The sequence below is a fragment of the Rhineura floridana genome, chromosome 1, assembly GCF_030035675.1.
Source record: "Rhineura floridana isolate rRhiFlo1 chromosome 1, rRhiFlo1.hap2, whole genome shotgun sequence".
Lineage (NCBI taxonomy): Eukaryota > Metazoa > Chordata > Lepidosauria > Squamata > Rhineuridae > Rhineura > Rhineura floridana.
In genome coordinates this window covers 167192744-167218069 of record NC_084480.1, presented here as the reverse complement: position 1 = coordinate 167218069, position 25326 = coordinate 167192744, and the positions used below count along the sequence as shown (strand labels likewise).

At 41.1% G+C, this 25326-nt stretch overlaps 1 protein-coding gene across 4 annotated transcripts in view; it reads right to left on the bottom strand.

The window, feature by feature from the left end:
- The window catches only part of TEDC1 (tubulin epsilon and delta complex 1), a 40715-nt gene that overhangs the window by 15145 nt on the left and 244 nt on the right, over window positions 1-25326 (bottom strand). For 2 of the 4 annotated variants that reach the window (XM_061584601.1, XM_061584591.1), the window contains exons 2-5: window positions 24220-24298; window positions 23527-23729; window positions 8457-8624; window positions 5964-6062 (exon numbers count right to left, since the gene is read on the bottom strand). In XM_061584601.1, coding sequence (XP_061440585.1) covers window positions 5964-6062; window positions 8457-8624; window positions 23527-23729; window positions 24220-24298 — 549 coding nt within the window. Of the gene's footprint in view, window positions 1-5963; window positions 6063-8456; window positions 8625-23526; window positions 23730-24219; window positions 24299-24635; window positions 25125-25153; window positions 25324-25326 lie in introns of those variants that run through there. The other 2 variants (XM_061584608.1, XM_061584581.1) reach the window with 2 other exon arrangements.

The window sequence follows — 25326 nt, the reverse complement described above, 5'->3', positions numbered from 1 at the left end:
CCTCTAATAGATTCTTTGACTCTGCTCATTAATCATGCTGGCATCCTCTTGGTGTCTTCCTTCATTTGCAGTATAGATTCAAGCTAAGCTTCTAATATTGTGGTTTTAAATAACTCTCAATCATTTGGGAGAGAGTTGACCCTCTTGATTATCGTTTTCAACTTCCCTTTAACCAATCCCATTTCCCTTTAGAAGTTAAATGTGACTGTGTTGGGTTTTCTTGTCTATATATATATATAAAATTTGATAGCATTATGATCACTGTTCCCAATTGGTTCAACAATACTTATATCTCATATCAGTTCCTGGCCACCATTTAAGATTAAGTCCAGGGTCACTGCCCTTCTGGCCATTTCCATTTATTATTTATTTATTTATTACTTGAATTTATATCCCACTTTTCCATATAGATATGCTCGAAGTGGCTTACAATAGCACAAAAATGCAAATGATGACATCAATATCAATTCAAAAACAATAGTTTCAAATCATTTCAAAACATAACAATCCACAATAACTCAGAGTACCTAAACATTATCACATTTGAAGTCATCATAAAACAAGCTATCAATCAATTAAAAACATCATATAAATAAAGTAACATTTCAATATTAATAACATAACATTCCCATACAAAAGAGTAAGAGAACAGTTTTTTGTCACTCTAGCACTGATGTTAGAGTCTCTGCTGATGGCTGCTGTTGTTATATGAAGACTCTATGTTCAGAGGCAGACTAACTCCAGGCACCGGTGGCTGGAGAGAACCCACGGTGGGAGAAGGCTATTGCTCGTAGGCTCCCCCAAAAAGCAGCCAGATGGACACTGCAGAAAGGCAAGACGCTGGACAAGGCAGCGCCTTGCTTGAGTCTCCGATGAAACAGAGCACTCAGAGCTCACACAAATGCTCCCTGGAATGCATGACGCCACAGCAACAGCACCCCCCAGCATCCCCACTCTGTCACTTGGTGCCCCACCAATCTCCATGGATCCATGACACGGTGACTGTAAGCAGGTGGGCGGACTGGCAACCTTGCATGTGGTGTGGTGGGCGGCAGGCGGCTCCTCACCCCAGTTGTGCCGGACTCCTCCGGGCACCCCTCCTCCCCCTCTCCTGCCCCATGTTCTAGGCACAGTCATTTAGGCTATCTAGAAATTTTACCTGTCTGGAACCGACAAGTCATTAGGCTGACTGGTCTATAGTTCCCCGGTTCCTCCTTTTTGCCCTTTTTGAAGATAGGGACAACATTAGCTCTCCTCCAGTCATCCGGCACTTCACCAGTCCTCCACGATTTCGCAAGGATAATAGAACAGCGGCTCTGAGAGTTCTTCAGTCAGTTCCTTCAATACTCTAGGATGCAGTTTATTGGGCCCTGCTCATTTGAACTCGTTCAGTGATTAGGTATTCCTTGACTGTTTGTCAAGCTCAAGCTCCGATCCCTTCTACTTCTTGTTTCCCGGGAGGGTGATAGACCCTTTTTTGGGAGAAGAGTGAGCCAAAGTAGGAATTGAGCACTTCTGCCTTTTCTTTGTCACCTGTTATCATTTTGCCATCCTCACCGAGTAGCTGTACCACCATTTCTTTTCTCTGTCTTTTATTATGGATGTACATTATCGTCTCGCTTTTCGGCGTTCTGCTAATAGGATGGTGCCAGCGGGGCAATTAGCTGCAGCACGGGGGGCTTCAGCTGTAGCGCGTGAACTCCCCATGTTTGCATGCTACAGCTGATCGGACAGCTGGAGTGTGGCAGCTGGAATACAGTAGGGCCCCACTTTCCGACGGGGACCTAGAATGTAATCTGCTGTATTAGTGGGGCCCTACTGTACCTGAAGAAAGTGGGTTTTTTTGCTTTTGGCACCTCTTGTTAACCTCAGTTTATTCTCCGTTGTAGCTTTCCTGATGCCATCCCTGCAATTCCATGCTGCCTGTCTGTACTCTTCCTTTCTGGTCTGGCCTTCCTTCCACTTCCTTTATGTAACCTTTTTTGTTTTCAGGTCATCTCTAACCTTTCTGTGAAACCACACTGACTTCTTCTGCTGTTTCCCCCCTTTTTTCCTTGACGGAATTGTTTGCCATTGTGTGTTTACAATTTCCTCTTTTAGACACTCCCACCCATCTTGGACTCCTTTCTTCATTAGGGTCGCTTGCCATAGAACCTTACTTACCATTGTTCTGAGTTTATTAAAATCAGCTTTCCTGAAGTCCAGGGTACATGTATGGCTACTCTCAGTTTTTGCTTCCTTTAAAATCAAGAACTCTAGTGAAGCGTGGTCACTTCCCCCCCCCCCCGAGAGTTCCCAAAACTGCCACTTCATCCACCAAGTCATCTCTATTGGTTAGAATCAAGTCAAGGATAGTTGATCCTCTAGTTGCTTCCTCCACTTTCTGTAGGAGAAAGTTATCTCCACCACAAGTCAGGAATTTCTTGGAGGGGCCATATTTGGCAGAATTTGTCTCCCAAAGATATCGCAGCAATTGAAATCCCCCATTACTACTACATCATGCCTCCTCGAAACATTGGCAATTTGCTTTTCAAAAGTTATCTCGTCTTCTCCTTGACTGGGTGGTCAGTAATAGACTCCAAGCCCCACATTCCTTTTATTACTTGCCCCATTAATTTTAATCCAGATACTCTCGGTGGAGCTACCAAGCTTATCTTCCTGTATTTCTGTGCAGGGATATATATTTTTTTAACATATAGCACGACTCCACCTCCCCTCCTATTCTTCCTGAATAAATTATATCCTTCAGTTGCTGAATTCCAGTCATGGGAGTCATCCTACCAAGTTTCAGTTATACCTATGAAGTCGTATTTACTCTCCTGTATTAAGAGTTCAAGTTCATCCTGTTTGTTGGCCGTACTCTGGGCATTAGTATACAGACATTGAAGACAACATGTTTTACAGCCTGGCCTCCTTCCTACATTTTTATGAAAAGTATTACTGGGTCTCATTAGAGCCATTCCCTCAGTTCCTCTCACTGTGCACAAGCCTTTGTTAGTCATTACCACCAAGTTTATGTCTCCCTCCCTCTTAGCATTCAGTTTAAAGCTTTCCTGGTGAAATTCTCCATGCTGTGACCAAACACATTCTTCCCAGTCCTTGTGAGGAGCAACCCATCACTTGCCAGCAGTCCTTCTTCCAGGAAGCATAGCCCGTGGTCCCAGAATCCAGATCTCTCGTGTCTGCACCACCTTCATAGCCAGTCATTCACCCAGAGTAGTTTTCCCCCCCCCACCTTTCTACTCCTCTTGTAAGTACCAGAAGGACAAATGAGAAAACTATCTGGGCCCCAAAGTCCTTGAGTTCCCTTCCCAGAGCTTCAAAGTCTGACGTGATTTCTTCGTAGCTCCTCTTGGCAGTATCATTTGTTCTCACATGGATGAGAAGAAAAGGATATCTGTCAGTGGGCTTTATGAGCAATGTCAACTCTTTTTTCACATCTCTAATCCATCCTCCAGGAAGACAGCATACCTGGCAAGTCCATGGAACTTCTCTGCATATTTGGGTTTCAATCCCACGCAGTAGGGAGTCTCCCACTGCTACCACTCTTCTGTTCTTCTTGTTGTGGGACATGGTTTCATTGTCTCTGCTTGACTGAGCTTCAGCCTCTCACTTGCTGACGCATGGGGTTTCCTGTAATTCTTCCTCTGCAGACTGTCCTCTAGTATCATCCTCAAGTGCCTGGAAGTGGTTCTGTAGTTCCACCGTTGAAGGGTGTCTTCTAGCTCTTCTGTCACCCTTTTTCACAGAGTTTCCTCCACTTCGTTGTTGCTCTTCACAACAGTCTCATCTTGTTTCAATATACTGTTGGTCTTCCACCTCCTGTACTTCTCTTTGCTGCTGTTGTTCCAGCATTCCATCTAAGAACTCTTCATTTTTCTTATACTCTTCAGTGTGGCCACCCACTGTTCCAGGCCCCTCAGTTTTTCTTCCAACACCATCAGCTTGCACCTGTTGCACATGTACACCATGTCGCTTTCAGGCAAGAAAATACACACTGCACACACCTTGTAGGTCACAACTGGAGAGTCGTTCCTGTCCATAATCGACACTGCCCTTTGTTTCTTTCTTTCTACTTGTATTGGAATGAGCTGTGCTTTGTCCTGTCCTCCTTCAGGGTAAATAGGAGAGTCCTACTGGTATGTTATGTGCCATACAAGAAAAAAATATTATTTTTTTTTAGGGACATCCCCTTTGACCTCCTCCACCAAACTCCTGTTAGCTCGCTCTCCGAGTGTTGGTTCCCTTGTATCTCCTCTGGACCAGCTGACACAGCTCCCTCTGCTCTGCTCAATTAGGAGTCAGGAAACAGAATGAAAACTCTCAGCCCAAACAGCTGCTCCTAGTTGCACTCAGCAGCTATCCTTCCAATCAATCAGAGCACACAGCTTCAGAGCCCTCTTTGTTGTCTCCTCCTCCATACGCCTCCTCCACGAAACTCCTGTTAGCTCTTCCAGTTAGCTCGCTGTGATTCCCTATACTTATAATCAAAGATATGCTAAACACAAGAGGGAGGAAAAGCAGTAGTTGCCAGGCACCTTCCATCACGTCCAGATACAGCTTTCAGGTGAAAGCCCCGTCCCCTCCAGCTACCAAGTGCCATCACTGAGACCACCCCAAGGAGAGAAAGCAGCAGCCTGTCCACTGTGCTTAATGCCTGCTGAACTTTGTAACTAAAACCCAGTGCCTGACTTTGCTTTTTAATTACTCCCTCCCCACCCCTTTTCCTCTTGTGTCATGTTTAGACTGTAAGCCTGAGGGCAAAGATTGTCTTTTTTCCTGGTCTTTGTAAGCTGTTTCGGGAGTCTTTTTTGGCTGAAAAATAGGGTAAAAATCCTTTAAATAAATAAAATAATATGCTAAAGTGACACGATCTGAACTTACAAATATCCTTTTAGACTTTGGCTGGATGATTCTTTAAAAACATGTATGCGTATGTAATTTTAAAATGTGAATCCCCATTACTCAAAACAGTCAAACCTTTCTCTACTGCAAAGGCAAGTGGAGCTACCCTCAGGTAGTAGATAGCGGTAGCTGGTGCTTTCATTTTTGTTTTCTGTTAAGTGCACAAAGTACAGTAAATAAACTCTGAAGTCCAAAACCTAACAAAATCCTTATACCAAGATCTGAATAGGCTCATGCAATGCACAAAAAAGAATGGACAAAACTTGGAGATGACAGCTACGGGAACAAAGATAAGGAAATTCAAAGCCAATAGATGCATCTCCTAGCTAGTTGAAGACTGGAAGAATTCTATGGAAAGAGATACAAGGATCTCATCAGCATGAAGGAAGAAGACCTAAGTTCTATTTCCTGTGCTTCAAGATGGTTAACTCTTAGAGCCTGGAACTTAATACCATGTGAGTGAGTGTGCATATTTACCGCAAAAAATTAGAACACAACTAAGATTTCCCATGAATGCTCCATGCATGTGTGGGACCATGATGCTGTTTGTAGTGCATGAAACCTATACAACATACTGTCCCTCCATGCTGGATTGAGGACAGCTCTTTTGATGGTCTCCCTGTCTAGTAAGGTCTATAGTGTACATGTCTGTGGGAGGGATCTCTCTGTGGTGGCTCTATGCCTATGGAATAACTTTCCCTTTGAGGTGTGTCATGCTTAGAAACTGCTCTCTTTTTGCTGGCAGATGAAGATGCACCTCTTTGTCCAAGAGTGGTAAGTTGCATCAAGGACCGAGAGTGCTTCTGCCTCACTGATGCTGCTTTCTGACTTAGTTTCTAGGTGCTGGTACAGTCAAACACCAGCCTGCATCTAGACACCTCTTTGAGATGCAACAAGCCCCAGCACATCAACAGAACACTTAGGAAACCATGGAGTTAGCAAGTCTTCTTCTGCCAGTGGAATATGGCTTAAGGATGGGAAAGCTAGTACTCGTTTCAGGCATCCATGGAGAGCTCCATGGCTTCTAACATAGCATCATGCCAAAAAAGGAAGATCACCTGCTTGTAATTATCTGGTCGCCTCACAACATCTGCTTCTGTGACTGAGAAATGGCCAATAATGGAGTCAGTATGAGAGCCAATTGTGTATGAATGTACCTGGAACAGAAATATGTGGGTTATAAATACATGTACAAACATATATAATCACCTATCCCATCATCAATACTTTTATACTGTTAGTAGACTCTTGAGACTAGTAGATCTCTAGCAGGCATGGCAATTTCTAAAGAAAAACTAAATTTGTAGAAGAGGGCAACAAATACCACTTTACCTGCTTTTCTTTTGGGAAAATTGGTAAAAGCATACAAATAAAAATCATGTTCAGCATTCTATTTACAGTCCATTTCAATGTGGCAAAAGATGGATAAAAATAATAAAAATCTATACCCTCACTTCATAGCACACCACCTTGGAAAGAAATGATTTTATTCAATCTATTTATTTATTTATTTTTATTTTATTTATTGTATTTGTATACCACCCCATAGCCGAAGCTCTCTGGGCGGTTTACAGCAACTAAAAACATTAAAAACAAATAGGAATGAATCATAGAATAGTAGAGTTGGAAGGGGCCTAAAAGGCCATCGAGTCCAACCCCCTGCTCAATGCAGGAATCCAAATCAAAGCATTCCCGACAGAGGGCTGTCCAGCTGCCTCTTGAAGGCCTCCAGTGTCAGAGAGCCAACTACCTCTCTAGGTAATTGGTTCCATTGTTGTATGGTTCTAACAGTCAGGATGTTTTTTCTGATGTCCAGTCGAAATCTGGCTTCCTGCAACTTGAGCCCATTATTCCGTGTCCTGCACTCTGGGACGATTGAGAAAAGATCCTGGCCCTCCTCTATGTGACAACCTTTCATGTAATTGAAGACAGAGCTTGGAAAAGTTACTTTTTTGAACAACAACTCCCATCAGCCCAATCCAGTGGCCATGCTGGCTGGGGCTGATGAGAGTTGTAGTTTAAAAAAGTAACTTTTCTAAGCTCTGCTTGAAGAGTGCTATCATATCTCCCCTCAGTCTTCACTCAGTGTTCACTCAGTATTGCATGTTGACTCAATGACAACAAAAGTTCCCCAGTTTCAGAATTTAGTTTGCCATAAAGTTCTAAGTGACCCTGGTCTAAATGAGAGAGTGTTTCAGCTGCCTGGCTTGATATACCAGTCAACTAATCAACCAAATAATGCCAATTAACTGCCTAATATTTAACCATGCTTCACAAGCCATTTTGAAATCTGAGAAGAAATTACAATATGCATGCACCACAAAGCCAGAGATACCTGTGAAAACCAAAAGCATATTTACTTTCTTTTTGGGGGGAATATTCCCTATTTATCATTCTTAAGTATACAAAAGCAATCACAATAATCATACTAAATAAAGCCAATACATTACATATACTGTCAGTTTACAAGCATAAATACAATCATATTGAAAAAAATACAAAAATAATGGTTGGGAACCCTTGTAAAAAATGGAGCATGTCTGGATTATGTGAAGTTTACACCTAGATAACCTAATAAATAAACATTAATATGTAATGGATGAGGTCATTTGAGTTTTAGAAGAGATTATAAAAGATGTTTTCCAACAGAGTCCAGATTCCCAATATTAGCTCGAAGATTCAAAATAATGTTTCCGTAAAAGATATAAATGTATGGTTATATACCAAATTAAACACACATATTCCTTCCTAAGGGCAAAGCAGACTCACTTCAGTGAGCCCATTCAGTCATAATGCCAAACCCCTGGAATTAGTCCCCAGGAACTTTGGGCTCACACCCTGCCACCTCCTTCTCTCAAACACTGCAATCAATTCTCGGGCAATATCCAACGTTGTGGTAGCAGATGTGATGAGGCTTCTCCTTCACCCTTCATACCCCCAATCAGATTTTGGGGGCATGCAGCGCACTGCAGGGGAGAGGAAGGAGAAGTCTTGTTTATGAAAGAAGAAGTTTGGCATGCACCCTACGTTTAGAGGCAAGACATTGCTGCTAGTTCTGTTCACAATATTTTGCCACTAAACTAGGATCAGAGTCCAGGATTGCAGCAGATGAAGGAAGGAGGAAAAGGAAGAAGGAATTACACAAGCACAAAGCTCCTCGGGCTCAGTCCTTTAACACAGCACCATGGTTTGCTGCTACACTTGAATGGGTCCAATATGAATAGAAACCTGAAGTGGCTTCAGGCTTCCAGAATGGATTTTCATTTAGTTTTGATCTTCATGAGCTTTAGAACTAGAAAGAAAGAAAAAATTCTCAGGATTTTAATAAGTATTTGTATGCAGGACAAAAAGCTTCAGAATGTAGCTCAAAGGCAACTTCATTCATTCATTCTGCAAAGTGTAGACTGAAACAAAATGTGTTAGATGGGTCACATCTAAAACTTAAAACTAGCTTTACTTTAAATCTAATAAAACTTTAATACAAATTTGACTACAGAAAGATAACGTCTAGAAGTATAAACTATGCCATTTCAAGTCCTGAAAATCATTACCTTATGCAGGAGCGTGCATTGCTCTTGCTGTTCAGTGTGGCAATTCCTCCACCAGAACTGCAGGTGGCCATTTAACCACTGCAAGTATCGGACATCTCTTTGACCTTTCACATGAGATTTGGGAGCCAGGCTTTCCTCATCCTGTAGGCTTTTCAGAGGGGCATCACACTAAGATCAGGAGACAGTAACAAAATATTTTAAAATGTTTTCTCCAAAAAATGTATCTTTAAACCAGGAATGGCTAACCACATTGGGCCTCTGCAACCCCTCTGGGGCTACATGTTAGCAGTTGATGTGGCGATCCCACACACACATGTATGCTGTTCCACATACACATGCAAACATATGCACCACAGCATGAACATCGCACACACGGCTGCTTCCAGTTAGCCCTTCACTGCAAATCAAGCCTCCTGCATGCTTGCAGATGCCTTGCTCTAGCTCTGCTTGCATCTCTTTGGAGGCTTTCTTGCTTAGCTCCTCCCATGATGATTGCAAATTCAAATCTAGTTTGTCATCCATTCAGCTTCCAACTCCTTCTCTGTCTTCCCTCAGTTTTGTTTGTTCTACTCCAATGTGCTGGTGCAGAGCAGAGCACTCTCTTCCTGTTTTTTTCTCCCAACAATCTCTCCTAGCTCCTCATTCACTCATGCCTCTCTATCGGGTCTATAGAAGTCTGTGTGTCCTGGCAGGCAAGGAGATTGGCACAGTGGATCTGCAGCAACCCAGAGCTGCTTCCTGCTCCTGTCTTTTTCTTCGACTTCCCACTGCTCCTGTCTTTGGCCCTCTGAAGTTCCAGCACCTTCCCAGAAATAGGTAAGCACTCAGGAGATACTCAGATGAAAATCACTTAGGAAGCACTGCAAACTGCAGAAGCACCAGGCATCATATCTGGAAAACTAATGCCGTTCCTTACACATACATATACCCCAAACCTCGACAGAGAACTGTATACAGATGTGACTGCAGAAAGGTTATTTTTTTTTTGTGCCACCACCAAATTTTTTTGAGGAGAGGGGGGGATGTCCATGGACCCCAAAGGTTTAGCAGCCCCTGTACTAGGATCACAATCAGCTCTGAGTCAACAATGTCTAATTGTAACAATATCTTCCCAAAGGTTCACATATATGTGAAGTCTGAATTAATCTATTTTACATTAACAATGAGTTAGCAGAATATACAGTCATTTCCTATCTAGTCAGTCTGAGATAGTGTCTGTGCCTGCAAGCCTCATGGCTCCACAATGGCTGTAACAGCTGTATGATTTCATTTTCTTGTAGTAATAACCCTTAAGTTCATTATTTTTTTCAAGTACCAGTATTAACAGACTAGTGACTTCTGCACCCCACTGCAATGTATCCTAAATCCAACAGGTTATGGGCCCAGCTTACAAACAGTACAGAAAGTCTGAATGAAAGAACAATGGCTCAGGGTCAAGCAAGCATTAACATGTGTGCTTTGATTCTGGAACTCCGATCAGGAATTTTTCAGGCATGGCTGTACAGAGTTGACACCCAGCTGGATGATGAAAGATTCCTGGAAATTGTGAGGACAGAGAGACCCATGCAAGGAGCTGAGAACATCACAGGATGGGACTCAAAAGACAGGTAAAAAGTCAATGTTTGGCTGACTCACAGCTTATACATATGAAGAATGAAGGAACTAATAGAGAAAGGTTATTGCCTTGAAAAATCTATATGGGAAAACTGGGATGCATGATAAGATTAAGATTTACAAAGAACTGTTTTCTGCTCAGTTAAAGGTGGGGAGGTCCCCTTAAAACATGGAAAAGTTATTGAGTCTTGTGCATCAATTGCATGCCTAAGGAGGGAAACTAGATAATGAATAGAAAATTGCAGATTTTAAAATGGTCCTAGCAAACTTCAAGAAAGTTTGAAAGAACACATCAGCTACTCTAAACAGAGAACTAGTGGATCAAATTGCACAGTTAAGAGAAGACAAAAGGAAGGGAAATTTGCATGGATGCCACTTTAAGAAGTCATGAAATAGAAACAAGACTTTATGCTTGCTCCAAACATGAATGGAAATGTTTTAAGTGTTGCCACTTTAATGAAAAAGGTCTTCACTGTGAACTTTTGTGACAACTTGTACACAATAACCTTGTATGGAGAACTGTATACCAGAGCTTTTGAAAACCAAGGTATGTTTGAACTAGACTGTCCAAGGGAACAGATATACATGATAAAACTCTGTGCAAGTACAGATTACCTTGAGCTATAGCACGACGTTTTGGACATTGTGATATAAATGCCACACTTGATCTTGAAAATGAAGAATCTAGCCAAAGGCATAACAGTAAAGATGTGCAGGAGTGGCAATGACAAGTGTATGAAATGTATAATTGGAAATGGTGCAAGGCCATCTATTCCCAAACAGAGTGAAAAACACTGAAAGGAATCACTCAAGCTGGTATACCCCAACCTGTGTTGCCCCATCCAGACTTCTAAAGCAGAAAACCGTTATTTACTAGCATCTGTAGATGACTATTCCAGATATTGCCTAAGCTATCTGCTAAAGGAGGACAGCCAGACCTTATCATTTCTGCAGCAATATGTTGCGACTGTGAGCAACAAATCTGGCAGGAAACCTCAAGCTCTTCAAACAGATAATGGCATGAGTATATGTTGCACCACATCCCAGCAAACCTAAGAGAGCAGGACATTGCACAGACACACAATACCTTACACCCCTTAACTGAATGCCATTGCAGAGAGAAAGAATAAATATCTTATGGAGATGGTAAAATGCATGTTGCTGGGCTCTGAGCTACCCAGCCCATACTGCGGAGAGGCTATGATGACAGCTAGCTAATTGCAGAATCAACTGCCATCCAAGGCAGCAGACAATACTTTGTTTGAACTGTGGAACAGATGAAAGTTAAGCAAGCAGCACATAAAAATATTTGGATCCAAGGCCTATGAGCTTGTAACAAAGGAGAAGAGGTCAAAAATGGATGACAGAGCTGCAGAAGGAATAGTGGTCAGCTATGCTCCATGAAGTAAAGGCTACAGAATACTGGATCCAAGGACAGAAAATATCACAGTGAGCATTTCTGTCCACTTGGATGAAAGTGAACCAACGCAAACCATGATGACGTGGTGTACCCAACAGAGGGAATCCACAGCCAAGAAGGGGAAATAGCATAGCATACCAACCAGTATGCAAAACTGAGAGTTACCCACCTGCATCACAAGCCAAAGGTGGAGAGATGCAAGGGCAGAAGGGGATGTGGGAAAGGCAGAGAACAGAAGGCTCATGAACCAGAACTCAGACACTTGTCCCAACCCAACAAAAGCACAACAGCTACACAACCGTCCTACCTTGCAAAGGCAGCAATGCTAGATGAACCCTTAACATGGGTAGAGATTGAGGGAACACCCACAGAGAAGACAAATCTTGTGGACTCAAACACATGTTGTTGAGAAGAGGTGTTGGGATTAAAGCACCAAGACACGTTATTGACCTGAACCAGTGGGAGGAGATTGCCTTTCTATGCATTCTTCCCTCTTCTTATTCCTCCTCTAAAGTGCTTGTGGGTTTTGCAGGCTTTGCTCCTCTCTGCCTCCCTTTTCTTCCTGTCTTTGTCCTAGATTAGTTAGTAATGGCTTTCTGAGTGCAGGCTGCATCAGCATGTATGACTTTACCTCTTTGTAATAATAAATCTTAAGTGTCTTTATTCTGCCCAATGCAATACATACATATGAAAACTCTAATACTAACCTTACTAACCAAATCTATGAGGACAAGAACAATAAACTCCCATTTGTTCAGCCTTCCAGTAAGTAGGCTTTGCAGATTATAAACTAGCAGGCAGGCAGAAGATGCAGATCTACTCTGGTTTTTATGCTGTGTCTAATTTTGGAGCAGGATGAAAGTATTAATCTATTTCCTCTACAAAAAGTGCCAAGACAAAATGTAGAAATGACAGAGCGAGTTCCCTGACTGAAGCTGCTGAGGTGGCTCCTTGAGTTGTATCCACCTAAGTTCTACTTTGAGTAGACACATTTAAATTAATGAACCTAAGTTAACATCAGTTACTTTCAATGCATCTACTCTGAGTAGGACCAGACTGTACACAACCCTTTGTTTCAAAATATTGTTTTATTTGAATATCTTTTGCTGTGCCTCAAAAATCAATTTAAACTCAGGCCGGTGATATTTTATGATGATAAGGTCGGATAGAATATCAACTCTATAGATACTTCACCGCTATGAGCAGCCTCCAGGATGTTTTAGAGGCTTCCCTCACTGTGGTAAAAATCTGTTCTGCAACTAGCATTTTAAAGAAAGAGAAGTAGCCAACCACCCAGTCACTAGTCTTTCCTTCAAGTAACTAGCAGCAGCAATATTCTCCCAATTCAACAATCCCATCCAAACCAACAGCCCTATTGGGGGCGGGGGAAGCAGCAACAGCAGCAAACAAGAAGGCAAAATGTCATCTCTACCATCTCCACTCGCTGCTGCTTACATGGGCTGGGCTGGGTCCCTCCCTGCACAGAGGCCATCGAAACCAAGTGCCCTGTGAGGAAGAACAGCAGGACCATCTGCTTTGAGGGATGAGGATATTATCAACGCCCCCATTTCTCCTGCAACTACATAAGCAATGAGATACCAAAAGAGCCCAGCAAGGCCCCAGATGGTAAAGGCCCCACCCTATAAGGCCAGCCAACTTCTGGCTGCATTATAGTTCCTACAAGGAAGGTTAGCATGCCACACTATTTCTTGGAGGCCTGCACAATCCTGTTAAACTGTGAGCAGCTCTTGGCAGTAGGTCCATATGCTCTATTGCCTGAGTTTGTTATTTCCTCCTTCCTCCTAATCCCTTTTTCTTTTGTGTTATGTCTTTAGACAGTAGGCCTGAGTGATGAAAGATCAATCCCATCATCTTTAGAGTCTAAATTGGAGGAAACATTTGAATACTCTGTTGCTTGAAGCAGCCTGAAGAAAGTGCAGCAGCCAGGAAAGTGAAGAGCAGGACGCTAATTGGCCAGAAAAGACCTATGAAATTAGCCCCTCTAATGTTAATCAGGTCATTGCTGAACCCTATACATTTACATATGGCAGTCAGAAGTGGATGCACAGAATAGAGCAGCCAGAGAGGACCTCAGATGGAGGACAATGTCATGTTCTGTGAGTCATTTTGGGCTGAAGGCTGCTTGTAATTCTATGAACAATGCACTATAATAAACGTGTGTGTTGAGCTGACACTATGCTAAAGGACACTGCTTGGAAAATCACTGATGCAAGGGTCTCAGGTATTCATTTTATCCCCCTCCCAGACAGATTATGATAATTCATGGTCTGTTTATTGTGGGGGCTACCCACAATTATTAAAATACATGTTCAATTATTGGACAATTCCAACATCATGATCCAAGTTTGCTGGGTGACATATAGCGATGTATTTGCCTTAGAAAAAGCTTTTTTCTTTTTGGGGAGGGATTGCCTTTGGATTACTTTTTCTTTTCTCATGGCTATCTGCTCTGCTTTCTCATGCTTTCCCAAGCTGAAGGCTTCAGTCCTACCCACTCATAGATAACTATGTCTTTCTTTATTCTAATATTCTAGTAGAGTAATAATATATAAGTAGCGGGCTGGAGGAAGTTAGGAGGAAAATATATGATTTACTCAGTTAGTTCATATTTGTATTGGTTTAATTAGTTAGCTTATGCAAATACAGTATATCACATCACTTTAAGATATTTTCCAAGTTACTTTAAGTTGCTTGTAATGTCAAAGTATTATCCTTGTTTTGTTTTCTATCAAGTCTTTCCAGTGCTTAGCGATTGAGAGACGTGCTGCCATGAGCAAATGACTTAGCAGGTTTTTACAATGCACGTCTCTGTTGGAGTCTAAGCATAGATTTAAAATGGCAAGCTGTGGTGTTTGTCAACATCTGGCTTGGTTATTTGTTTGATTTCTTTAAAGATAGCGGATCAGAAAATTTGTGCTTTTTTGCACACCCACCACATATGAAGGTATGTGGCAATTAAATCACATCCTCTGCAACATGTGGGAGAGAGGGTATGATTCACTCGTGATAGGTGTAATGAGGTGGCAAAAAAGCAGTGAGCAATTCGTAGCATGGTTTTCTGAACCTGATGGAAGTGGGTATCAGCCTGTTCCATAATTGTCACCGGTCGCCCCCATCAAGCTCTGTTGATCAGTCCCCTTCTCGATGGTGTTTGAGTCCTATTAACTGTTCTGACCCCATGTCCAGAAACAAGTTATATAGTCTAGAGGTAATCCCTTTTTCTCCATTATGGGTTATTCAAAAATGGATAAATTTGACACTGCTTGAGCTCTGATTTTTGGACGGGAAAGGAAATTCTGAATTTGACTCCAAAAAAGCCATTGAAATCCTGACTGATCCACTATTTGTTGATAAGTTCTTTCTCTTATTAAAACTTTATTGGGATAAAAGTATCGTAAAAGGAAAAATCCTTGTTCACGCCAGTGTTGCCATGGTAAGTATCTATTTTTATTAAAGAAATCCTGATGGAAGAATAAAGGGACTAAGGGAGTGACCATTGGTCCCAGGTCTTAAGAAGGGCTGCAGTAAATGGATTTTTATTGGCTTGTGTTATTATTCTTTTTACCTTCAGTCTGATGAGCCACATTCCCAATGGGATACCTTGTATTTCTGTATTTTCCAGTTGAATCCAGCTTTTAGATTTATTACCTAATATCAATTGTATTAAATGGGACAATTGATGGGCATCAGAGTAGAATTTCAGATGGGGAATTCCCCACCCACCCCCTTTAGATTTGGGGTATAGTTTTTTCTTTTTACCTTGGGGGATTTTTTTCAAAAATAAATTGATCCAGTCTTTCTGCCATATTTTGAGTTGCTTGACAGTGACATATACCAGGAGTGCATGAAAAAGAAAAGTGAGCTTTGGTAGGGCATTCATTTTTATTGTAGTTATGTCAGCATATCAAGGAAGTTTTAATTTGGTCTATCAGTTGATATCTGCCCTTATGGTATACCACTGAGGTCTACTGTTAGCCAGAAATAGTTTATTTAAATTTCTATATAATTGGGTGCCTAAATATCTCAGCTCCCTTTGGCATAAGTGTATTCCCAGGGCAGATGAGAATTGCTTCTGAGCCGCAGGAGGGATGTGAAAACATAACACCTCTGATGTTTTTAAGATTCACCTGCAGTCCACAACCATTTGCAAAAATTTCCAGGCAGGCTAGATATGAGGTGCAGCTTCTAATGGATTTGTAATGACTAGAGCTCTATCATCTTTATATATACTCTCTAGGTGTGTGTCATTCCCAATTTTGACCCCTTTTATTTTTTCATTATTCCTCAGGTGTTGTGCCTATTGCCAGAAGAAACAAGAGGGGTGACAGCGGGCACCCTTGTTTAGTGCCACAGCATAGTTGATATATAGTGAGCCTGGTCCGTTGATTTTAATTGTTGCTATTGTTGGGGAATACATTTTGTTTAAAAGTGTTGAAGTCATTACCAAAATTCATTGTGTGTGCTACCAATTTTAGAAAGGGCCAACATACACAATCAAATGCTTAAAAAATATCTGGGCATAGAAAAGCTAAAGAAAGTTGATTGATTTCACAATGATTAATGAGGTTCAGAATTTTTATGGGGTCAGCAATTTGTCTATGTGGCACAAAACCAGATTCATCAGAATGCATCAATGATGAAATTATGGGTTTTAGTCTGTTGGCTATAACTGAGGTAAATATTTTATCATCAGCAATGCTATGGGCCTATGTGAATCTGCTAATTGAAGGTTGTGATAGGGTTTGGGGCGGGACACAATTTTAGACTGTGTTCATGTCTGTGGAAATGGGTCTTCTTGGAGTATACCTTTAAAAAGGTTTAATAACTGGGATCAAAATTACTCTATAATGTTTGTAAAATTCATTGGTGAACCCATCTGGTCCTGGTGTTTTATTTGTCTTAAGGGATTTTATTACTGTTTCAATTTAAATTAAATTATTAAATTATTATTATTATTATTATTAATTTCTTCCATGCTGATGTTAACCATTAATGCTCTTTTATCTGTATCTGACAAAGATTTAAGTCCTACTCTTTGTATATATTTCTCAACGTTTCCCGGGTCTACATTATTGCTTTGATATAGCTTTTTGAAGGCAGCAGCAAATGTTTCTCCAGTATCTGTTGGAGAACGTGTTAATCCTTTAGTATTTGGTTATCATACATTTCCTATGTTTTTGTCTGATCCTATTTGCTAAAAATCATGATCCCTTACTGCCAAATTCTTTGTTTAGTATACACTATGTTAATCATCGTTTTATTAATTTCAAAAAGGTCTAATCCTTTGTGTTTTATTTCCAATTGTTTATAGGTCCTTTTTGAGCCTGTTTTCCCATATTCCTGCAATAAAATGTGTATCTCTGTCTAATTTATCAATTTGCAATTTGTGTCTGCTTTTGATTTCATGTAATTCTTTTATACAAACTCCCCTGAGCACAGTTTTCATTGCTTCCCACTGTGTTCTAATTGGAACTACTGGGGTGTCATTTCCTTTGAAATAATTGATTAAAGCACTTTGAAATGCATCTCTACTTGTCTGCGTGGTGAGTAATAGATGGTTTAATTTCCAGTCAAAAGACTTTTTAGTAGGTTGTGCAATATCTATAGTTATTGAAACTGGATTCGGTGATTCTTATTGCCCTATTGCAGCGTTGATTAAAGAGGGAAATAAATCATCTGTAATGAGGATGCTATCTAACCTAGATTGAGAGTGGGAAGTCGAAGAAAAAGCAGTGAAGCTATAATCCTTTGGATATAATTCAGCCCAAGCATCTTTTAAATTTAATTTCTTAAGGATATTTACAAATTGCTGTCTCTTATGTGAGAGTGAGGGCTGTCTCCATATTTATTACTGGAAGTTTTCTTCCCTCATTGTTTGGTGGGGGTCATGCCTCTAAGATTAATATTAAAATCACCTCCTATCAATTTTCCTTTTTGAAACGTTTTGCATTTTTTGAAAAGAGTGGCTAAAAACTTGATTTGGCCTTTCTTGGGGGCATAAATTGTGCCAAAGGGGCTGTCTCAAGTTGTCACTGGCCCAACACATAGGGCAGGGCACACCCTCCACTTATTTCTGCTCCAGATGGAGGAAGGGGTGGTCAGGAGATGGGTGGGTGGATGTCACCCTGTTGTCATGGCCAGACCACTTCCTGATGAAGTTTAGACTTGCAGCTCTGATTCTCCCCTGCTGGGGTGGCGGACAGATTAAGATGGTCAGCCCCTGGAGACTAATGTAATCCACTGGATTCCTGAATGCCCTGGAGGAGTTCCCAGTAGATAGAGCAGGTGACCCTGTTGAAGCCCTTGTCATGCTGTAGAACAACGAGGCATGTTGGACTCTTAACATGGTTGGCCCAAGCGCTCTTCCTGGCATTGTGATGCCCAGTTTGCATCTTGGGCAATGAAAAAGGCTGGACAACAGCTAGAGCACAAGTGGTGAAAGACATGCTGTGAGGCTCATTGAGCAGTGAGGGCAGTGAAGAAGGCCCACTTCTATGCCACCATCGCATCCTCAAGTAGCCAGCCTATGGAGCTTTTCCATATTGTCAGGGGTCTGTTGACATCAGCTCCAGGAAATGGAGTTTTAGACCCTTCAGAGACCGACTGTGAATTGTTTGCAAGGCATGTTGAGGGTAAACATGCTCGTTTCCATAGCAATCTTGATGCCCCATCCACATCTACTGTAGTCCCCAGCAAGGTGTGCAGTGCAACATCTGCTGCAACTTCTTGGGATCAGTTTCAGTTGATGCCGCCTGATGATGTGGACAAGGTGCTTGCAACAATGTGGCCAGCAATGTGTCCTCTCAACCCTTGCCCTTCTTGGCTTATTAAAACTTGCCGAGGGAGTTTGACCGAGTGGAATCAGGATGTGGTCAATGCGTCATTGTAGGAGGGAGTGGTTCCAGCCACCCTGAAAGAGGCAGTGATCCGATAGCTCCTGAGAAAGCCCACTCTGGACCCATTGGTTTGTGACAACTACTGCCCGGTTGCAAATACAACCTTTTTAGGGAAGGCGATTGAGACGGTTGTGGCGCAGCAATTTCAACTACTCTTGGATGAAACATATTATATTGACCCATTCCAATCTGGGTTCAGGCCTGGTTATGGGACTGAATGGCCTTGGTCGCCCTGATGGATGACCTTTATTGGGAGAGAGACGGGGGAGTGAGACCCTGTTATTCTTACTTGATCTCTCGGCAGCTTTTGATACCATTGACCATGGTATCCTTCTGTGTTGACTTCTCTGTAACTGGTCAGTTGCCTGCTTTGGATGGGGTTGTTCTTCCTCTGAAAGAGCAGGTCTGTAGATTGGGGGTGCTCCTGGATCCATCTTTGTTGCTAGAGGCCCGGTGACCTCAATGGCTAGGAGTGCCTTTTTTCAGCTTTGGTTGGTAAGACAGCTGTGACCATTTCTGGACTGGGATAGCATGGACACTGATGTCCATGCACTGGTAACTTCCAGGCTGCATTACTGTAATGCGCTCTATGTGGGGCTGCCCTTGAGGTTGGTCCAGAAGCTAAACTGGTGCAACATGCAGCTGCACGACTGCTCACTGGGGCAGGGTATTGCCAATGTGTCACCCCACTGCTGAAAAAATGCACTGGCTGCCCATTGCTACTGGGCCAAGTTCAAGGTTCTGGTTTTAGTGTACAAAGCCCTGTACAGGTTGGGAACAGGATACCTGAAAGATCGTCTTACCCGTTATATACCCAGTCGATCACTGCTCTCTGCAAGTGAGGGCTGTGACGTCCTTCCCTGGTTCTCCCTGTCAGGTTCCCACCTGCTTGTGGCTACTGCCTTTCACTAGGCACCACCAGGCATACCACCAGTCCGGACCGTCCTTTATATGGTTTCTCACTCCGCTCTAGCACAGATCTCACTAGATCCCCCTGCTAGGCAGCACCACCAGTCACATCCTATAACCAATACTCCCAGAGACTTTGCCTGAGTCTCTCTCTAGCTGGTTACTTTTGTGACTGCATGCTTATGCTGTTCCCAACCCCCTTGTATCTTTATAGATAACGCATACAACTCTGGGTTGCTCTGGATACTTGAATTGTTATTATTCCTCCCTTCACCGCTGCCACCATTAGATACTGTTTCTGTTCAGCCTTGGTAATTATCTTGCCCTCCCTTCTGGTATGTATATCCCCCAGCCAAGGATCAGGCCTTTGGTAAACCAAATAAGTATTTATTAAATATCAGAAATAACAAGATTACTTAAGGAATGTTTCACAAGCGTATGGTTTCATCTATATTCTGTTAGGTACTTAACTTTTTACTAATTGCCTCAGAACTCCGACTCACTCTCAACAACCCCACCTCCAAACACCACCTCAACCTTTCTCTCCACCTCTCATTCACCACCCCAACCACCTTCTAAACACCTCCTAGATTCAACTGTCATTCTTCCATTTATACTCCCAGCCATTCAAACGCTCAGCCAATCATCCAGCATTCTGCTGCTCATGTACTCCCCCCCTCCTCTTTCACTCCACTTACCATATGTCTTCTATATAAACAGCACTTACCATATTTACACTATAAGCAGGAACATCACAAGGGCCTCCTGCAGATACCATCTTATTAGAAGGTCCATCCCGCACAGCATAGGAAGTGGCCTTTAGTGTAGTGGCACCTACGCTTTGGAATTCCCTCCCCTTAAATATTAGACAGGTGCCATCTCTTATCTTTTCTGTGCCTACTGAAGACCTTTGGCTTTCAACAAGCTTTTAAAGTAAAGACCTTAACCCAGTCTGTGTTGGAATTACTTTTTAAGATGTTTTTAAGGCTTTTTAAAAAAAAGATGTTTTTAAAGATGTTTTGTTTTAATATGTTTTAAAGTCTGTTTTCATGACGTTTTAGAGTGTTTTTAGTGTTTCTGTTTTCCGCACTGGGCTCCTACTGGGAGGAAACGCAGTATATACATTTAATAAATAATAATAATAAAAATAATAATAAGTATGGGAGCATTAGATTCAGGACAAGCCTTGCTGTGGAATTAATTATTATGGATTTATTGAAAGTAAATCCATATTTTGATATGAATTTGGTTTGTTTTACATTTTCATATATTTTTTTTTATATTGCCTTTCATTCTAATATTTTGTGGTAATCAAATTGTTTTTTGTTTTACGGTGAGCCGCTTTGGGCTTCCCTTAGGAAGGAAAAGCAGGAGATATTCCTGATCTTTGAAAGCCGCTCTGGGAGCCTTTTTTGACTGAAGAGCTAAAAATGCTTTAAATAAACAAAAACAAAACACTTTCTCAACTTCAGAAGGCAGAGAATGATTTAAGACAACAAACCAAAGCAATTCTGGCAGCAGCCATTTTGCTAGGGTGCATCGCGGATCCATTCAAACTAAATATGAATGTCCTCCCCATAGAGTCCAGGACAAGGCAGCCAGGTTATTAGACTGAGACGAGAAGAGTAGAAAAAAGCCAGCTGGATCTACCAGAACATGTTGCCTGTAGATATATGATGCTGCAATATTTATACTTATGCCATGTTTAACAGAACTAGGAAACAATCTGTTCTGCAGCTGGATCTCCTATGTGAAAAAGGCCGTGCAAGGTGCCTGCATTGCTGCAAGTGTAAAACATCGCTCAATTGCTCAATCAAGGTTTCCTTTGGAGAAAAAACCCCATTGTAGCTGTACTGCCACCTAATCGTGATTTAAGTAGCACAATCGCACCAGTGGCATATGGAACAGGATGAAAAGCTCAGTAAATATTAGATCTCTCCATTCAGAGGCTACTACCATACTATTACATTTAAAACCTGGAATTCATGTTTAATAACTTTTATTTGAAACTTTTATTTGAACTGTACTGCTGCTTTTCCACTCTATGTTGTTGAACTGTGTTTTATTGTAATATGATCTGTTTTTTAATATCTGTTTTGTATCTTCCTTTTATATCTGTTTAATTGCGGTAGCCTATGGCTTTGATCAATAAAGATTTCATTCATTCATTTAATAACCTCAAGCTTTAGCCTCTCATGTCTAAACATTTTATAACAACAATTTTCTCTTTACCACATCCTAGTTAAAACCACACTTGCTATTAAGAAATAATAATAATAATAATAATAATAATAATAATAATAATAATAATAATAATAATAATAATAATAAATTTAATTTCTTCGTCGCCTATCTGGCCGATGGCCACTCTAGGCAACTTACAAATTTGTTAGAATACAATTGATAAAATATAATAATACAATATAAAAACAATACATTATTATTATTAGACATTATTAGGACAGGAGTTGCCCTTTTTGCACTGGGGGCATATTTTCTTATTTTGAGAGAGGCCTAAGTGTCTCAGTCATAACACTGTATGCACTGCATAACAGCGCGACACAGAAAAGATGCATCCTGGTAGCTAGGTATTAAGGATCATAGAATAGCAGTTGGAAGGGCCCTATAAGGTCATCAAGTCCAACCCCCCTCCTGCTCAGTGCAGGAATCCAACTTAAAGCACACCTGACAGGTGGCTCTCCAGCTGTCTCTTGAATGTCTCCAGTGTTGGAGCTTAAGCTCATTATTCTGCGGCCTGAGTTCTGGGATGATTCACTAATAGGCATAAAACCTTGCGGTTTAAGACCGTACCTATAGCCCACAGATATTTCTATCAAACTTTAAAAAGCAGGGAAATTGGGCAGCTATAGTGAATGCACCAGGGGAGCAGGAGACCTGACCTCCTCTCTGAGATATTGTACTGCCCTACAAATTGGTCAAAATGCAAACACAAACTACATTTCCCAGGATTCTTTGGGGGAAGCCATTACTGTCTCAAGTGAAATAAAGGTCCAGTGTGGCTGTGGCCCCGATTAGCCCAACAGCTGTGAGTCTGGCTTTAGAATACTGACAGTTGGTTCTTACTGAGCATGCCTGGCCTTATCATTCAGTTCAATGCTAAATTTCTTAAATTAATTAAAAATCGCCAGGAATTTTTTAACTTTTAAACTACAGAAGATGAAGGTCAGAGTATGGGGCAAGGTCAGTAATAGGATTACAGGTACTCTGTGAACATGGCTGATTTTTAATTAATTTCAACAAATTATGAGAACTCCTGTCAGAAAAAAGTTCGAAAGGGGGCTGGTTTTTCTCTGTTTACACTTTGAACTCTCAATTCTCTCTGACTATTTTGTGTATCACCATGAAAGTTTAGAGGGTTGTTAAGCAAGCGTTTCTGAGTTCAGGACTATAAGTTTTGTAAGGTTTTGTTTTGAAATGAGCTTATGGGAAGCATTTGAATGGCAAGGGGGTTATGTTCCATTTAACATTGCAAAATGTGAAAAATCCATGCTGATTATAGTATACAGCCACTCTTGTGACTGTATAAAACAGAAGACACAATCAACATTTTAATTATTTACTTATTTTTTAAAATTTATATCCTGCCCTTCCTTCCTCCCAAATGAGCCCAAGCTGGCAAATGCACAAGCAATAAAACATCTAAAATATCTTTAAGACAGTTAAACAAAAACATTATTATGTATTATGAAAATTATTATGGCTCCTCCAGTCCTCCACAGTGTCAAATTGACATAAACCATTAATTTCCACAGAAAGTGCCAAGGAAAAGAGTGGATGGAGAGGACCAAGGCTCAGTGAATACTACATGAAATTTAATCAGTTCTATCACTTTCTGCTTGCAAGAACAAAAAAGATGACAACTATGCAATCAATGTGGTTCCCAGTTTGTTTCAAGGCAACTCAAATGTTTAATACATTTTGCTAAAATTGGCTTAACTTTTTTTCTAATTCAGCTATCCTAAGCAAACAAAATCTACCCAGCAACATATATCCTCAAAATGCATTGGGGACTGTATCTATTGTGTGGCTTTTTAAAAAAAACAATATTACCACTCTCACCAAATCACAGATAAAGATACAAAGAAGCAGCAACAATACTGCAACACACATTCAAGTCTGCCCCCACCCTCCAATATCTTGCTGCTGGTAAAAAGGATCCCTGAGAATTGTTAACAAAGAAATTACTCACCATGCAAACTATTGCTTCATCCCAAAGTTTCACTCTACTTAGTGTCAGTAACTGTTCCATTATGCTGATTCTGCAGAGAAGCCAGGAAAATACCAATAGCAGCTCTCTGCTCCCTTCTGAACCATCAGAAGGAAGCTGATAAAATGCCAGCCTTCTGTAGCCATGGCTCAAGGCTACACTTTTGACAAATCTGACTTGGGTACCTAAGCAGTATATAAGGCAGAAGTTGTCATTTCCACAGTTTCAAAATTCATTGCATCCTAGGAGAACAACACTCCAGAACAAATTCACACTGTAGTTGGGCTGCAAAGAGCAGCAGTACAATCTGCCCCTCTAACTTTCCACAACAGGTTCATCAGAAGAGTTACTGTATATTGTTTTTAAACTATGGGATGCTCTCCTCAAGGGAGGCTCTCCTAACAAAATGTTAATGCCTTTTTGGCACCAGACAAAACCCTTTCAATTTCCCAAGGCCTTTTAACATGAGGAGATTGTATATGTGGTAATGAGATATTTTAACACTGCTATTTTTACTGTTTTATTGATTGTGGTTGCTTTAATGTATGTTTTCCTAATATAATTGTTCTACTTTTTAAATATAAACTGTATTAACTAAATAAAAACTCTATCTCTATACATTTATATCACTACATTTTGCCCAAACAACCCCCTCATATGCGCCCAGTTTACTACCTGTGTCAGCAGGCTCCATCCATCCTCCACCTTGGATTTGCTTCAGCAGAGAGTACAATAGTTTCCAGAATACTTTACTCTGTTTTAGGAAAGACAACAGCACTCAGAACATTTGCTATATTATTTATAGTACAATTCAATTAGGTGGGAGAAATCCACTAATCCACACCAAACTGAGTTTAAGAACAGTGTTTTTATTCAATTCTAGATGACTACACTTTCTAAAAAATGGGAATGTAAGAGGAATTAGGAATTCAAGTTGCAACACCTAATTAGAAATCATAGGTGAAATTGCATGTTCTGCTCTGCTTTCACCGCACACACATCAGGGGAGGGGGAGATTATTTATGGGGAAGCAACACACCTTTGCTTAAAGGTACTAAATAGTCATAAAGCAGAATTATTATATTTATTACCTGCTCTTCGCCACAAGATTCCAGGATGAGCAACAACAGTGTAAAATACAGCATTAAAAACAGTTTTAAACAAATTGTAATTCCCATCTTAACAGTGGTGACCTTCCAGGCAGACTTGAGCCACAGAACGCTTATTTTAAAAACTAAGTCACAGTCTGTAAGCAACAGCATCACATTTGGGGAATGGCTCTGCGAACTGTGCAGTTTAAGCCTCCTCATTTTATTCAGCAAGTTCTTATGAATTCAGCAGGCAAGTAAGCTTAGGATCGCAGCCTTAGAACTACATTAGTACCCTTGATGGCTCTGGAAGCATGTTCAGCAATTTTCAAATACTTAGCTGAGCCACAAATACAGGAAAGAGCAGTAAAAGCTTCCCATGCCTAATTGCAGAGTGTGTTTACTTCCTCACGAAGTCCAACCAGCTCTCATGCGTGTGAGAGCTTAGAAAAGGATTCTAAGATACAAGAATGGGTTGCCCTGAAACGTTTGGGCCCGGTCTCTCATTTTTGGATACTGACATTTATTCCTGGGGCAAACGTTACAGGTGAAATATCCTGGATCTCCGTCCCAGACTCATTTAGAGTCACGTTTCCAGTTCAGAATCGTTTTCAATGCCAGAACATACGATAAAATGAGAACGAGAGAATCCCTGAGGATGCACAGAACGCATTTCATCAGTGTGAACCTTCGC